The sequence below is a fragment of the Periophthalmus magnuspinnatus genome, chromosome 19, assembly GCF_009829125.3.
Source record: "Periophthalmus magnuspinnatus isolate fPerMag1 chromosome 19, fPerMag1.2.pri, whole genome shotgun sequence".
NCBI lineage: Eukaryota > Metazoa > Chordata > Actinopteri > Gobiiformes > Gobiidae > Periophthalmus > Periophthalmus magnuspinnatus.
Genome location: NC_047144.1, coordinates 12585999 through 12602352, shown reverse-complemented (window position 1 = coordinate 12602352; position 16354 = coordinate 12585999). Strand labels below are relative to the sequence as shown.

General features: G+C 36.9%; 3 protein-coding genes across 3 annotated transcripts; 1 reads left to right on the top strand and 2 right to left on the bottom strand.

Annotated features, from left to right (window-relative positions):
- The first annotated feature begins 666 nt into the window (after positions 1-666).
- cd79b (CD79b molecule, immunoglobulin-associated beta) lies at positions 667-5558 on the top strand. Its single transcript, XM_033984231.2, has 5 exons — positions 667-776; positions 1924-2232; positions 3484-3602; positions 4046-4099; positions 5326-5558. Exons 1-5 carry the CDS (start codon positions 704-706, stop codon positions 5413-5415), a joined length of 645 nt encoding a protein of 214 aa, XP_033840122.2. The 5' UTR covers positions 667-703; the 3' UTR covers positions 5416-5558.
- Position 5559: 1 nt separating this feature from the next.
- LOC117386857 (interferon a3-like) lies at positions 5560-8534 on the bottom strand. Its single transcript, XM_055229293.1, has 5 exons — positions 8409-8534; positions 8231-8332; positions 7974-8123; positions 7749-7829; positions 5560-6024 (listed from the first exon to the last, which is right to left on the bottom strand). Exons 1-5 carry the CDS (start codon positions 8532-8534, stop codon positions 5923-5925), a joined length of 561 nt encoding a protein of 186 aa, XP_055085268.1. The 3' UTR covers positions 5560-5922.
- Positions 8535-10776: 2242 nt separating this feature from the next.
- LOC117387707 (uncharacterized) lies at positions 10777-14404 on the bottom strand. The gene is made up of 10 exons (XM_033985246.2): positions 14219-14404; positions 14038-14139; positions 13781-13930; positions 13556-13636; positions 13382-13459; positions 11586-11729; positions 11418-11501; positions 11188-11341; positions 11010-11089; positions 10777-10880 (listed from the first exon to the last, which is right to left on the bottom strand). The coding sequence occupies exons 1-10, from the start codon at positions 14342-14344 to the stop codon at positions 10797-10799; spliced, it is 1083 nt and encodes a 360-aa protein (XP_033841137.2). The 5' UTR covers positions 14345-14404; the 3' UTR covers positions 10777-10796.
- Between the last annotated feature and the right edge of the window lie 1950 nt (positions 14405-16354).

The following is a 16354-nucleotide window of genomic DNA, read 5'->3' as shown; positions in this document are numbered from 1 at the left end:
AAATTGTTTCAAAGAGACAAGCTCTTAAACTCAACTGATAAAAATTATTTAAATGCACAGTTCTAATACATCTGATACATGTTTAAGTGTGTTAGAAATACACGGATCATTACACCTATGCAGCACTTAAAGCCACAGTATGTAACATTTTAGTTGTAAAATAGGCTAAAATAAAAGTGTGTTTTTTGTTTGTTTGTTTTCTTTTCTTTTTGGTTGTATTTATGTCACTTAAAAACTTTGAAAATGTGTGTCCTGCATGTCCACAAACCCGACTCTTCATTGGCCAAGAGGAGAAGGAGGTCCCTCCCTTGTTTCCATGGAAAAATGTGCCCTTTTGGCCATAATATTCCTCAGTATGGCATAAATCTTATCTATCTCCATGTTGAAAGTATACCTTTATTTTCCTATTTCTGTAGAATCCTTCAGGTGATGTGATGTGCCACCTCCAGAAAGTTACATACTGTGTCTTTAAACTAATCAGTTTAATTTATTTTACATTTTTCTCTAGATGAGTTATGTTTGAAATCAAGTGTGAATATTTAAAGTGTTTTCAGTTCCTCTAAGAGCCCCCGCCTCCTCACCTCTCTCTCACTTCAGTGCAGACTACAGCAGTGACCAGAGGTGTTTTTAACTTCACGTTTTTAATGCTATACTTTTTTATAGTTCATTTGAATTTATTTATTTTTTTGCCCCGTTTTGAGAAATGTCTATTTTGACTGTCTCTGTGCGCTGGCTTCTGGTTGGATACTGTGGACTAACTTTGCTTCATCTTACAGGTAATTCCTCACATCCAGTTTACTGTGTGGCGAATGATATATGCAGTGGTGGAAGAAGTACTCCATGTTGTTACTTAAGTAAAAGTACAAATACTGGAGCAAAAAAATACTCAAGTAAAAGTAAATGTATAACTTGAAAAAATCAATCTATTTTTATTTGTATATATTTTTCTTGCTTAAATTATGAACTTGATATAAAAAAATAAACACTCAGCTTTTTCAGCAGGTCTTAGACAATTAAAAAAAAAAATACTTTTACTTTTCAGTGCTGTTCAAAATGTAGTGGAGTAGAAAGTACAGATACCTGCTCTCAAATGTAGTGAAGTACAAGTAAAAAGTATCCACTGTAAAATCTACTTCAGTACAGATACCTAAAATTTATACTTAAGTACAGTACTTTACTACTTTTACTCTGTTGCATTCCACCACTGGGTATATGTGTGTAGTTATTCAATATAAGACTTTAAAACTAATGGCCTTTTAATTATTGTACTGTTTTTATACTATTTGTGATTAGCCTGTTCAGTCACCTTACCATTGTTTTGCATGATATTTTTGCCACAGACTACTACTTCCTGTCCATCTGGAGCAAAGAGGAAGTTGTTTTTTTTTATCATGTTTAAATAAGGTTCTATGTAGGTTTTCTTATGCAGGATCTGCCACCTGCTTGTCTCCATGAAGTTGTTATTGTTTTGTTTGGAATATTCCACATTATAGCATTAAACATATTGATCTCCGTGAAAACAAGGATGTGAAGCCACAAAGCCAAATTACAGGTTAGATCAGTGGGGAGTTAAGTAAATAAGTATGCGTGTTTTTCAAAGTATTCAGATAAAATGCCTGTAATTAAATAAATACAAGATAGATACATTTAATGCCATAATTGTGGAACATTCTAGACAAAGGCAAGTTTATTTGTATAGAAGAATTTGTACACAAAGTAATTTAAAGTGCTTTACAGAATAAGAAAGACAGTAAATCACAATACAAGCAAATCAAAACATAAATAATTATCATAAAATTAACATCTAAAGTGAAGGCAATGCAAGTTTATTTGTAAACAATATCATCTCCATGGAGACAAGCAGCTGTCGGAACTTCAGCTCCATTTCTAATATATAATTTTTTTTCTTCTATGTCTTGTCAGATGCTACTACCAAATCCCTCCAGATTACCCAGAAGCCCCGGTTTTACGGCTTAACAACTGGAAGGAAAGTGGGCATTTACTGCCTGTCATCCAAACAGCACCTGCCCTCCACTGCGAGTTGGTACAAAGCTTCTGAGTTCAACTCAAAGAAGCTCCCGATCCAACCTGGAGATAAAATTAAAGTCTGGAACAGAAACCTGACAAAAAATGGCATCCTCGTCCTCCTAGATCTACGACTTGAAGACCAGGGAGTCTACTTCTGTAAGATCGACAAGGTGTTTGGACCAGGAACAGAAGTGCAAGTGACCAGTAAGTAACACATGACTGATCACAGAAAACGCACTGAACCAAGACGAGCATATAAACTGTCTCAAATGAGGTAGTTATGCTGTATTTCTTTCTTCCTTTATCTTTATTTACACAGGGGGACCCAATGAAAGCACTTGGACTCTCTTTTTCATGGGTGCCCTGTTTAAAATACAATACAAACAGAAAAACAAACAAAGCACATACGTATATAAGTCCATATAAAACATTAAAACCAGGTGCAGGTGTGTGTGTGTAAAATTTTGTTACCAGATTATTAAATTACGACTGTGTCACTAAAGTATCCGGTTTTGCTTTTCTTTGCAGTGTATTCCATTGTTGTGAAGCAAAACAGTCAAAGTCCTCTTTTACATCTTAGTCTTATGCAGTCATGTGATCTGGTATTAAATGTTACAGTATGAATGATTAACAAGCAGGTGAGGTATTCTGGCAGATAAATAGATAGTAGATAAATCTAATAGACTGCGATGGCCAACCCACCTTCACATAGAGAATACAGTGATGTGTTTCAAATCCATCATCTGTAAAGAAATGGTATTTGGGGTTTTAGTGTGCGTCTTATTATGTAGTAATTTTATCCAAAGACTTACATAAGATGATGTCTGAGGCGAAGGGAGCTAGTTGATTTTAATTTGTTAAGTTTTAAAGGGCACTATGTTTGTTTTAGGTGTAGGGTCCCAAATCTTCTATTCCTCAGTCTAAGCAGGGACTCCCAGACATCCCTCACCCGACACGACAAGCATAGTCCCTCCTGTGTATCCTGGGTCTTCCCCGGGGCCTCCTCCCTGTGGGACATGCCCGGAACACCTCCCTATTACATAACATCATTTAGTAATTTGTTTATGCCATACTGTAGAACATTCTATTCAAAGCAATAACATTTTCATAAGATAAGCAGGTGACTGACCCCACGCTTAAGAAGTTACATAGTGCATCTTTAAAGAAGTGTCTTAAGGCTTTATCAGCTGAATTAGAGCTGCCTAAATCTTCAAATCTTATTTCAAAATCAGTTATCTATATTAACACTATGGTTAGCTATATTAACACAATTTTACTATTAATACTGTAACCTGCTGTAAGCCGACTGCAGCTACTTGTGTAACAAAGCAGAAGAATACAGTTATTTACGCTATGGTGACTTCAACTCTCAGTTAATTCAATTCATTTTTATTGTTTGCAAATTGAAGAATAATTGTTGTTTTGTACCTGTTACTCTCTCCCTCTCTCCTGCAGAACCCGTGAATATTGTCAAAGTCTTATATCGAAGCGAGATGAAGGATGGACTCATCATTTTACAAGGTCTGCTGTTGGCTATGTTCATCGCTGCCTTTGTGTTTCGGAAAAAGACACTGGTAAAAAGCCTGCTACTCATATTGTATATTTTGATTTTATTTTCATGCTGTTTAAAGGTCCTATATTACACAAAAACTGACTCTTTTAAACCATGTTATAATGCTGTGGACTCATCAAAAACATCCCTGAAGTTGTGTTTTGTTTCATTCACACATGTTTGAGCAACACTTTATTATCAGTCTGTCTGCATCTCCAAAGCTCAAAATGCTCTGTTCCGCCTGGTGATGTCATGAAGCGGCAGTTTTCAAGTTTACAGCTGCATTTTACTTTTAGTTCAGTAGAGATTGGCAATTCCAGGTCTGAAATTATCCTAATGATTCTAGTGAAGGTGAATGGAGTTAAAATACAGTGGCACATAAAATAGTGTAATATGGGTTCTTTAACATTATGTGGTGTGTGTATGATATCGCTGACTTTGAATACAATGCATTTCTACTCACAGACTGTCAAGAAAGAGTCCATCTATGAAGAGCCAGAAGTGGACCATATTTATGAGGTATTGTTGCTTGTTTTTCATTACTGGTTAAAGGTGCCTAGCGTAACTTTTTCTGCTTGTTATCATGGAAATGTTATGTTGCATAGCTTGGAATGTTCCACAGTATGGCAATAAATGTATGTATCAGTCATTAAAATTACATGTTAAGGACGTTCTTGGCAAAACAAAAATAGGCAAGGCAAGTTTTGCCTTTCCTATTTAGTGCTTTACAGAATAGAAAAGACATTAAAATCACAATACAACAAATCAGAAAATAAATAATCATCATAAAATGAACATTAAAATAGAAGAGTGCAGAATAAAAACCTTTCAGTCGTATGCACAGCTAAACAGAACCATTTTGAGCCTGGATTTAAACATTGTCAAAGTACAGACCTGTCTCACATTTTCAGGAAGATTGTTCCAAGTTTTAGCTGCATAAAACTGAAATGAAATAACATCTCAATGGCTCCATCCATCCATTTTCTTTCGCTTATCTGGGGCTGGGTCGCAGGGGTAGTAGTCTAAGCAGGGATTCCCAGACTTCAATGGCTCCCTCCACCAGAATAATAACATAGAGCAGCTTTACATGTGACACTGATAATCTAGAATTTCAGGCACCAATCGCAAATCAGCCAAGTAGCAGTTTTGCGTTTTTAGTTGACTCACATTTGATCTAAATTACAATCAGTTACTTATAAACAGTTTTAACATTGCAATAAGAGACCAAGTAGATTAAATGATGAAATGGTGAATGGACCTTTTCCACCTTCAAGGCACTCAAACCACTTTACATCAAGGAGTCACTCACCCATTCACACACACATTCATACACCAGTGTACATAGACACTGAGGCAAGATGGGTTAAATGTCTTGCCCAAGGACACAACGACAGCATTCATCTGTGAGAGGAATCACACCACCAATTATCTTTGTTTATGTCAAGAGCAGGATTTGAACAGCCAACCTTAAGCTCAGAGGGCAAACACTCTACCAACTGAGCTACTGTCAAAACACAGCCAGTTTTAAGTCTTCATTACAAACCGTACAAATTTCTCAGTTTATTCTTAGATAAAATCAATATTCATCGTATGCAACAAGCATTTTACTATTATCTCAGATTCTTTCATTTCTGTCTTCAAAGTAATTCCCCTTCAAATACCTCTAGAATCTCCGGTTAAACAATACAACCTTACAACGACTCTGTATCAGAAGCACAGCAATTAATTTACTCTCTCTCTCGTAGGGTTTGGCAATTGAGACGTGTGAAGGAGACTTGTACGAGGAGATCTCTGTTTACGCCCAGCCCGAGGGAGCAGAGGCCCCATGGGAGTAAAACATAAAAACAACTCCAGTTTTACTCTTGAGTGATGAACTGAGAAAAAAGACCAGTGACTGAATAGGTGCAGATACAGCAAAAGAGTTTATTAGGGCATTGTCCATTCAGCCTCCCGTTCATTTTACATGTACAGTGATTTACAGCACAAAAGCCATCGCTTAAGTTGATGATTAACTTTTTCTTTAGTCTTTTTCTAATTAATTTCATTTTGACTTTTTTGCCAGAATCTGTAATTTATTTGAGTAGTAGTAGAACTGATGTCACATAATAAATATTCAGTACTGGTTTGCTTTTACTCAAGTAATATTGATTGTAATGTTGATGTCGTTTGCTTTAGTACAATGCTTTGACCACATTAAGTATTTCATGTAACTCATTATCACAGACCCCAAATCCATATTATAACTGTGTAAGTGTAAGAGTACAGTGCAATCATAATAAAAATATACACAGTCCATTTCATCAATAAAAACTAATAAATACATAAATAACATAAATAAGACATTAGTGTTTTTTCTTGGCTATAAAGGCAACAAGCAGGTCTGCTCTGTACAGGTGCAGTTTCACTTCTTTGTGGACCCATTCCCAGGCTCCTGTGCTATGGCCCTGTAGAGACAAGGAGTGAGACAAAATGAAAATAAATGAAAAATAAATAAATACGTGTTTTCATTTATAGTTGAAAATAACGTACCTTTTGCTTCAGCCATTTTGACAGTTTCTTGAAATATATGCTCAGCTTCTTGTTCTTTCTTTTGAGGCTTTGGCTTGCGACCTGAACACAAGATTTTATAGAAGGTTCAGTGGCGCAAAGTGACATTTCAAGATTCTCCCAGTTCATTTGAGAAGTCAGTGAGCTACTGAAGTTTATATGGCACTTTGATCATTTGCATCAGAAACAAAAGTTTCATACCTGACTATTTTCTAAACAGTGTACTTTAAAATATCATAGAATACGAGATCAAAATCATAGTATCCCCAACATTAACTGCAATCGAACACTTATTATTATGGGGAACAATAGATGTATAAGATTGAAAAAGAACTTACGCACGATCGGAGTCCGTGCAGCTGCTGCGTAATGACGTTGAGAAAGTCATCCACTGCGCTCTCGTGCCAGGACGCACAGGTCTGATTCTCCTCAAAAAGGACTACAATCTCATCCAGAAGCTGTGCCACGAATGTGAGCCTCTTTTCTGCCTACAATTACAAACCACTGCGTGCTTATTTCGTTTCTTATTTTGCATTTTGACTGAAATGTGCCTATTTGGCCATTAACTCACCGGTGCTTTGGATACGCGCGTATAAAGCTTATTTGGGAAAGATAAGACGTCTTCAAAATCAGGACCTTTACTGGAGATATACTTGTTCACCTGGAATAAACGCACAAGTCAAATGTAAGTAGCCTATATCAACATTTTGTCAAGTTACGTTTATAAGTTAAATTACGAATCTGCCACCGAGCCAAGACGCACCATCTCATTGAGTTGATCCAGGGAACTGTCTCTGTACTCTTCATATTTTTGCTCCAACCACGAGCAGCTCAGGGCGGAGCCAGTCCCGACAAAAGCGATGAGTAATACCTTAAACATCTTCCAGAGAGCGGTGTGTCTATTGTACACTGTGGTTTGAGGCTACTTTAATAGTTAATTTTCGGTAATCAGTTTTCGGTTTGTCAAACCGAAGTTTTCGGCCTCAGAAGAGCCTCAGGAGACAATGTACAATAGATACGCCATTATCATCATGTAGACTATAGTTTACTCTTTCTTATTTTTTATTTAAGCCATACTTGACTTTATTAAGGCTTTATTTAGCCAATTACTGGACGAATCAAACTCCGGACATTTAATATCACTTGTGCGTGACACCTGTTCGCTGTGAAGAAAATCAAGGGAAATGGCGAGTAAAGCTGAGGAGCAACCGGTTAGAAGACAAAAGGTGAGACACTTTGGACATGTATTTGCTAATGCTTTTATCTTAAAGCCAGTCACAATGTTGAAATGTATGAAACATTTCTCTTGTTCATCCTCAAACTAAGACATAGTTGACAACCCAAGAAGAGCAAATGTGGTAAATAAATAGTTTATTTCTTAATTTAAATAAATATATGAATAAATGCATGAATAAATAAGTCGTGAGTGGCTTTAGTTGGTTTTAGCGGCGATCAGGAGGTCTGCTCTTTGGAGATGTAGTTTGACTTCTGTGTGGATCCATTCCCAGGCTTCTGCACTATGACTCTAAAAAAGGAGGAAAAACAAAATCAAAATCGTAAGAACGTTGGCCTTTAATTGATTTATTTTGAGACTTTAAGTTAAATCTTGAAGATGCCATACCATTTGCTCTAGCAGAGTTGACAGCCTCTTGAAATACATGCTCAGCTTCCTGTTCTTTCTTTTGAGGCTCTGGGATGCAACCTGAACACAAGATGTTGTGAGTGATTTGACATGAACAACAGAAAACTAGAAAACATGCATTGTATTAGTGTGACTCAGATTGTTCTTGTATGTTTTAATAATAGCCTAGAAATTCAAAATGTTAAAAGAAGAAGATGCACTTACGCATGATCGGAGTCCATCTGCTTGCTGCGTAATGACGTTGAGAAAGTCATCCACTGCGCTCTCGTGCCAGGACGCAGACGTCTGGTCCTCCTCAAACAGGGCGACAATCTCATCCAGAAGCTGTGCCACGAATCTGATCCTCTCCTCTGTCTAAAATGCAAATAATCCATCATCATTTGTTCTGAAATGTTGCATGTTTTGTGTAAAGTTGACTTTTTACGCACAATCAAACTATAATGAATCATTTGCCTACTTACAATTGCTTTAGATGCAACGTTATAGAGCTCATTTGGGAAGGCTACGGCATCCTCCAGATCAGCGTCTTCAGTGGAGTTGATGGAACTGATGGAGTTGTTCACCTGGAATATACATTTACGCACAACAGTTAAAACATGGCATACTCATAGATACAAATATCTATTTTGGGAAACTCACCATTGCGTTAAGAAGACCCAAAGAGTTGTCTCTGTAGTCTCTATATTTATGCTCCATCCACCTGCAGCTCAGCGCGGAGCCAGCCCCAACCAAAGCGCAGACGAGTATCATCCTGAACATCATCATTGTGCTTGATAAAGTTGTATTGCTAAGTGTTTACCCTCGTATCGTTAATAGAATAAAGGTTTGCTGTGAATGTGACTGAACGAGCCATGGCCCAATTTATAGAGAGGATCTTTTTCACTTTCCGATCACCTGTGGGCCCAAAGTGAATACCTGAAGCCACAAAACCAAAGCATTTCACATTGAACGTCTAAAGAAAATGGTGGAAAATAAGCTCCAAATGAATGTTTAGACTTTTGCCTAGTTTATAAGCCTATTCATTTGTTATGGTATGTATATTATTCATATTAAAGTAAAAGAAAAATTTAATTCTGTCAACTGGACATACCTGGACCACTGAGGGCTTACACAGACATTTTTATATTAAAGGCTTAATTATTTTTCAAGAACTCATTATAGCCTAATTTAGGCTCCTGACATTTTAATTTCTGAAAGAGTTTTGTTCATGGAGCTCACTAACGCGCACATGACCTGAGCACGTGAGCAAGCACTGATGTTAGGTGTTAAGTTTGTCCTTTTTCTTTCAACTTGGCTGATAAACTATGGTAAACTAGGCTGATAAAACTGCTTATGTTGTGCTAGTATAGGGTGAATGTGAACTATCTGCATTAAACCTACTGCATTTATTCAAGCAGCCTAAGAAATCTGCTTTTACATGAGAAATAGCTGGAAGTACATTAAAATGAAAGTGCCTTTGTGCGTAGAGGCTGACGCAGCTCGGCCTGGTTCCTCTGAAGTGGAAAGCGCTGGGTGACATTTCGCTTGTTGTCCACAACGCGGTGAAAATAACTCAGAGAACTGCACTTCACACAAATTTAGGTCCGTAGGCTAAAGTTAACTGATGTTTCAGTACGTTTTATACCAGATGGTGATATAAATGGAAGACTAAGGCATAAATGAACAGCTCTGCTGCTCAAAGAAGAAATAATGATATTTTACATTATTATTATTATTATTATTATTATTATTATTATTATTATTATTATTAGTAGTAGTAGTAGTAGTAGTAGTAGTAGTAGTAGTAGTAGTAGTATTAGTAGTATTAGTATTAGTATTATTATTGTTATTATTATTATCACAAGAGAGAGTAGAAATGGAATATGGAGTTTACAGAAAACTGAAGTCAGGCCTATGACTTTTATGTTTGGTGTCTGGTTGCAACCATTTCATGTCTAATAGATCACTTGGTATGGTATTTACAAGAAATACACAGCTAAAATGTAAACTGTTTTTCAAATATTAAAGTGCCCCTCCAAAACAAATCTCTCATTCTTCCCATAGGCTTCATTTCAGTCAAACCAGCCAGTGCACACAATCTGTTAAAACCATTGCCATATGAAAGTGGTGTGTATGTGAGTGTTGGTATTGGAGGAGCTGATGGCGCAGATTGTTTCCACCAGTCTGCCCCAGGGTAGCTGTGGCTACAGTAGTAGCTTACAAACACCAAGTGTGGAGTGAATGAATAATGCACTGTAAAGAGCCTTGGGTGTCATGAAAGGCGCTGTATAAATCCGATCATGAATTAAAAACTAGTTGTTTGTTAAAGATCTTTCATAGAATGTCTTGTTTTATTTTAAGACTAAAGACTAAATCACCATCTCTATACAGCAAAGCTTTGAGCTTATGTGTAAGATTTTCAATAGTTGATTATTAGGCTATTAAGACCAGGAGTGTCCAAACTATGCCCCAGGGACCAAATGCGGCTCTCAGACCAATTTTTATTGGCCCTCAGGTCAGTTCAGTTGAACTGGCCCAATTGATCATAATCAGTACTTTTTACCACAAATTTGAGTAATCCTACCAATATAACCTAAATAACATCACATTGCACTGTCATACTTTAAATACTTATTTATAGTACATACTTATTTAAAGTATGTTAAATGCACCCATCTGAATTATCCACTGTATTGCCCTGTAGCACTGTAATATCTGTGGCCCTCAGTGTCGCATATTTTTCAAGATATGGCCTTTGGTGAAAAGAGTTTGGGCACCCCTGATTAAGACCTTTTCAAATTGAGCTACAGCAACACAACAAAACTTCTTAAAATCTATTAAAATTCTACATTTTATTCATTTCAACAGTGCAAAAATACAGTACAAAAATGTATAACATATACTTTTGAGTCAGTTCCATTTTAAATATTCTTCATAAAACACAATAAATACAATAAATATAATAAATATAATAAATATAATAAATATGAGGTCAGTTATACAATTAAAACGGTTAATTATGATCCATGATTCTGATGTTGTGGTGGTTTAAGAGGAGGCCAGCAGGTGCACTCTATGGAGATGGATTCGGACTTCTTCCCGGACAAATTCCCAGGCATCAGCGCTGTAGTCCTACAGGAAATAAATGAACAGTTTGTGTGATTATCATTCAACATCTTTAAATGTACCTTATTTTGTTAAAACTGTAGAATAATTATCATTGTTTGTTTTTTTTTCTCTCGACAATTTTAAACAACTTACCATGTGCTGTAGGACGTGCCGAGAAAGTCTCTTAAAATACATGGTCATCTTCCTATGACTCTTTTTGTGCGGAGTTAGAGCTTGCTTCTCAACCTGGCAACACAAAGACATAACAGTCACTCATCCATTTCACGACTGTTATTTATGTATATTACGCTGAGATCTTTGGATATGAGACTTACGCAGCCTCTCACGCCGTTTGCCTGCTGCGAAATAAGGTCCAAAAAGTCCTCCACTGCGCTCTCGGGCCAGGACGCATGCGTTTGGTTCTCTTCAAACAGGGCATAAATCTCATCCAAGACATGTGCCACAAAATGGAGTCTTTCTTCGTGCTAAAATACAATACAAAATAGCAATTATAATTGGAATATTTATTATTTAGGGTTTTAAATCAAAATCTTCACTTACCGACTCTTTGGACGCGTGGTTGTACAGCTCATTTGGGAAGAACACAACATTGTCCAGGTCAATGTCATCAGTGGAGTTGTTTTTCTAGATTAGAAAAAAATATATATGCATATTAGTTCTACATAAGCACGTAATGGACTACAACTGTGCGTAACTGTCTAAACTTACCATTGTTTTGAGAAGAGCCAAAAGACTTTCGCTGTAGAGTTTAAAATCCCTGTCCATCCATTTGCAGGTCAGCGAGGAGCCTGCGTTGAAAAGGAGGCACACCAACAGGATCTTGTTCATCATTTTGTTCAGAAGAGTTTGAAACTAAATGTCTTGAGAGCTGCTGGGTAAAAATCCACCGTTTTGTGAAGTCAATGAAATTCAGATGTATCCTCAGGCTTGATTCTTTGGATCATAGCCTCAAGCCTGCATTTAAATACACACCTGAGTCTTTGGCGCCACCTAGTTTCGTTTTCTACTTACCTGGGGAATTCAAGGATAGTGTCTTCCAATTGCACGTTTGTTTTCACATTCTTACAACCTTCTTAGATTACATCAGCGACAAGACAAGCTGAAAAACATTACAATATTACAAATACAAAAAGTATACAAAAAATAATCACTATTCACGTAGCATAAATAATATATTAATGAGTAGGCTATGAAAAAAAAACCCAACAACATCAAAAACACTATAAGACAATGCTAAAAACGTGTGCTTTATTGTGAAATTGTGTGCAAACGCCAAATCAGTCCCAAATCTTTGTGCGTAATGATGCTTATAGTGCGTAATTGTATTATAATAATGCTTTTTAAGATATTACACTATAGGCTTTTTAAAATAGAATATGGGAATTGTCCTTTAAAGTTAAATTACTCTTAAATGTCGATTTATTTTTTAATTATTGTTATTATTTTTATTATTTACCAGATCCTGGATGCCTCCCTAGGGGGGTGTTCCGGGCATGTCCCGCCGGGAGGAGGCCCCGGGGAAGACCCAGGACACGCTGGAGGGACTGTATCTCTCGGCTGGTCTGGGAACGCCTTGGTGTCCCACCGGAGGAGCTGGAGGACGTGTCCGGGGAGGGGGAGGTCTGTGAGTCTCTGCTTAGACTGCTGCCCCCGCGACCCGGCCTCGGATAAGCGGCAGAAAATGCATGGCTGGATGGATGGATGGATAGATGGATGGATAGATGGATGGACAGATGGATGGATAGATGGATTTACCAGATTTAATACTGCTACACTATTATTCAGATGTAATATGTTTAAACGGCGTGTTTTGTCAAAGGCTATTGTTCAACTCACTTTTTGTTTACTTTCCTTGTTTATATTAAGCTTATTAACTTTCTCGTTGTTTCGTCACCTATTGCAGTTTATAGCCTGAATAATTGCTTTTGAATTTCTCACGGGGAGGTCCCTGTGTACGCACCTTACCTGTGTATCAGAAAGTGAAAGAGGATTGCGTCACTGAATGAGGCAACCTGCACAACACACCTGCTTCACCTGAGATTAGGAATTATTATTATTATTATTATTATTATTATTATTATTATTATTATTATTATTATTATTATTATTATTATTATTATTATTATTAAATCCATACTTGACTTTAATAAGGCTTTATTTACTTTATTGGACGAATCAAACTCCAGACTTTTAATATCACTTGTGCGTGACACCTGTTTGCTGTGAAGAAAATCAAGGGAAATGGCGAGTAAAGCTGAGGAGCAACCGGTTAGAAGACAAAAGGTGAGACACTTTGGACATGTATTTGCTAATGCTTTTATCTTAAAGCCAGTCACAATGTTGAAATGTATGAAACATTTCTCTTGTTCATCCTCAAACTAAGACATAGTTGACAACCCAAGAAGAGCAAATGTGGTAAATAAATAGTTTATTTCTTAATTTAAATAAATATATAAATAAATGCATGAATAAATAAGTCGTGAGTGGCTTTAGTTGGTTTTAGCGGCGATCAGGAGGTCTGCTCTTTGGAGATGCAGTTTGACTTCTGTGTGGATCCATTCCCAGGCTTCTGCACTATGACTCTAAAAAAGGAGGAAAAACAAAATCAAAATCGTAAGAACGTTGGCCTTTAATTGTTTTATTTTGAGACTTTAAGTTAAATCTTGAAGATGCCATACCATTTGCTCTAGCAGAGTTGACAGCCTCTTGAAATACATGCTCAGCTTCCTGTTCTTTCTATTGAGGCTCTGGGATGCAACCTGAACACAAGATGTTGTGAGTGATTTGACATGAACAACAGAAAACTAGAAAACATGCATTGCATTAGTGTGACTCAGATTGTTCTTGTATGTTTTAATAATAGCCTAGAAATTCAAAATGTTAAAAGAAGAAGATGCACTTACGCATGATCGGAGTCCATCTGCTTGCTGCGTAATGACGTTGAGAAAGTCATCCACTGCGCTCTCGTGCCAGGACGCAGAGGTCTGGTCCTCCTCAAACAGGGCGACAATCTCATCCAGAAGCTGTGCCACGAATCTGATCCTCTCCTCTGTCTAAAATGCAAATAATCCATCATCATTTGTTCTGAAATGTTGCATGTTTTGTGTAAAGTTGACTTTTTACGCACAATCAAACTATAATGAATCATTTGCCTACTTACAATTGCTTTAGATGCAACGTTATAGAGCTCATTTGGGAAGGCTACGGCATCCTCCAGATCAGCGTCTTCAGTGGAGTTGATGGAACTGATGGAGTTGTTCACCTGGAATATACATTTACGCACAACAGTTAAAACATGGCATACTCATAGATACAAATGTGCATCGTTTTGGGAAACTCACCATTGCGTTAAGAAGACCCAAAGAGTTGTCTCTGTAGTCTCTATATTTATGCTCCATCCACCTGCAGCTCAGCGCGGAGCCAGCCCCAACCAAAGCGCAGACGAGTATCATCCTGAACATCATCATTGTGCTTGATAAAGTTGTATTGCTAAGTGTTTACCCTTGTATCGTTAATAGAATAAAGGTTTGCTGTGAATGTGACTGAACGAGCCATGGCACAATTTATAAAGAGGATCTTTTTCACTTTCCGATCACCTGTGGGCCCAAAGTGAATGCCTGAAGCCACAAAACCAAAGCATTTCACATTGAACGTCTAAAGAAAATGGTGGAAAATAAGCTCCAAATGAATGTTTAGACTTTTGACTAGTTTATAAGCCTATTCATTTGTTATGGTATGTATATTATTCATATTAAAGTAAAAGAAAAATTAAATTCTGTCAACTGGACATACCTGGACCACTGAGGACTTACACAGACATTTTTATATTAAAGACCTAATTATTTTTCAAGGACTCATTATAGCCTAATTTAGGCTCCTTACATTTTAATTTCTGAAAGAGTTTTGTTCATGGAGCTCACTAACGCGCACATGACCTGAGCACGTGAGCAAGCACTGATGTTAGGTGTTAAGTTTGTCCTTTTTCTTTCAACTTGGCTGATAAACTATGGTAAACTAGGCTGATAAAACTGCTTATGTTGTGCTAGTATAGGGTGAATGTGAACTATCTGCATTAAACCTACTGCATTTATTCAAGCAGCCTAAGAAATATGCTTTTACATGAGAAATAGCTGGAAGTACATTAAAATGAAAGTGCCTTTGTGCGTAGAGGCTGACGCAGCTCGGCCTGGTTCCTCTGAAGTGGAAAGCGCTGGGTGACATTTCGCTTGTTGTCCACAACGCGGTGAAAATAACTCAGAGAACTGCACTTCACACAAATTTAGGTCCGTAGGCTAAAGTTAACTGATGTTTCAGTACGTTTTATACCAGATGGTGATATAAATGGAAGGCTAAGGCATAAATGAACAGCTCTGCTGCTCAAAGAAGAAATAATGTTATTTTACATTATTATTATTATTATTATTATTATTATTATTATTATTATTATTATTATTATTATTATTATTATTATTATTATTATTATTATTATTATTATTATTATCACAAGAGAGAGTAGAAATGGAATATGGAGTTTACAGAAAACTGAAGTCAGGCCTATGACTTTTATGTTTGGTGTCTGGTTGCAACCATTTCATGTCTAATAGATCACTTGGTATGGTATTTACAAGAAATACACAGCTAAAATGTAAACTGTTTTTCAAATATTAAAGTGCCCCTCCAAAACAAATCTCTCATTCTTCCCATAGGCTTCATTTCAGTCAAACCAGCCAGTGCACACAATCTGTTAAAACCATTGCCATATGAAAGTGGTGTGTATGTGAGTGTTGGTATTGGAGGAGCTGATGGCGCAGATTGTTTCCACCAGTCTGCCCCAGGGTAGCTGTGGCTACAGTAGTAGCTTACAAACACCAAGTGTGGAGTGAATGAATAATGCACTGTAAAGAGCCTTGGGTGTCATGAAAGGCGCTGTATAAATCCGATTCATGAATTAAAAACTAGTTGTTTGTTAAAGATCTTTCATAGAATGTCTTGTTTTATTTTAAGACTAAAGACTAAATCACCATCTCTATACAGCAAAGCTTTGAGCTTATGTGTAAGATTTTCAATAGTTGATTATTAGGCTATTAAGACCAGGAGTGTCCAAACTATGCCCCAGGGACCAAATGCGGCTCTCAGACCAATTTTTATTGGCCCTCAGGTCAGTTCAGTTGAACTGGCCCAATTGATCATAATCAGTACTTTTTACCACAAATTTGAGTAATCCTACCAATATAACCTAAATAACATCACATTGCACTGTCATACTTTAAATACTTATTTATAGTACATACTTATTTAAAGTATGTTAAATGCACCCATCTGAATTATCCACTGTATTGCCCTGTAGCACTGTAATATCTGTGTCCCTCAGTGTCGCATATTTTTCAAGATATGGCCTTTGGTGAAAAGAGTTTGGGCACCCCTGATTAAGACCTTTTCAAATTGAGCTACAGCAACACAACATAAACTTCTTAAAA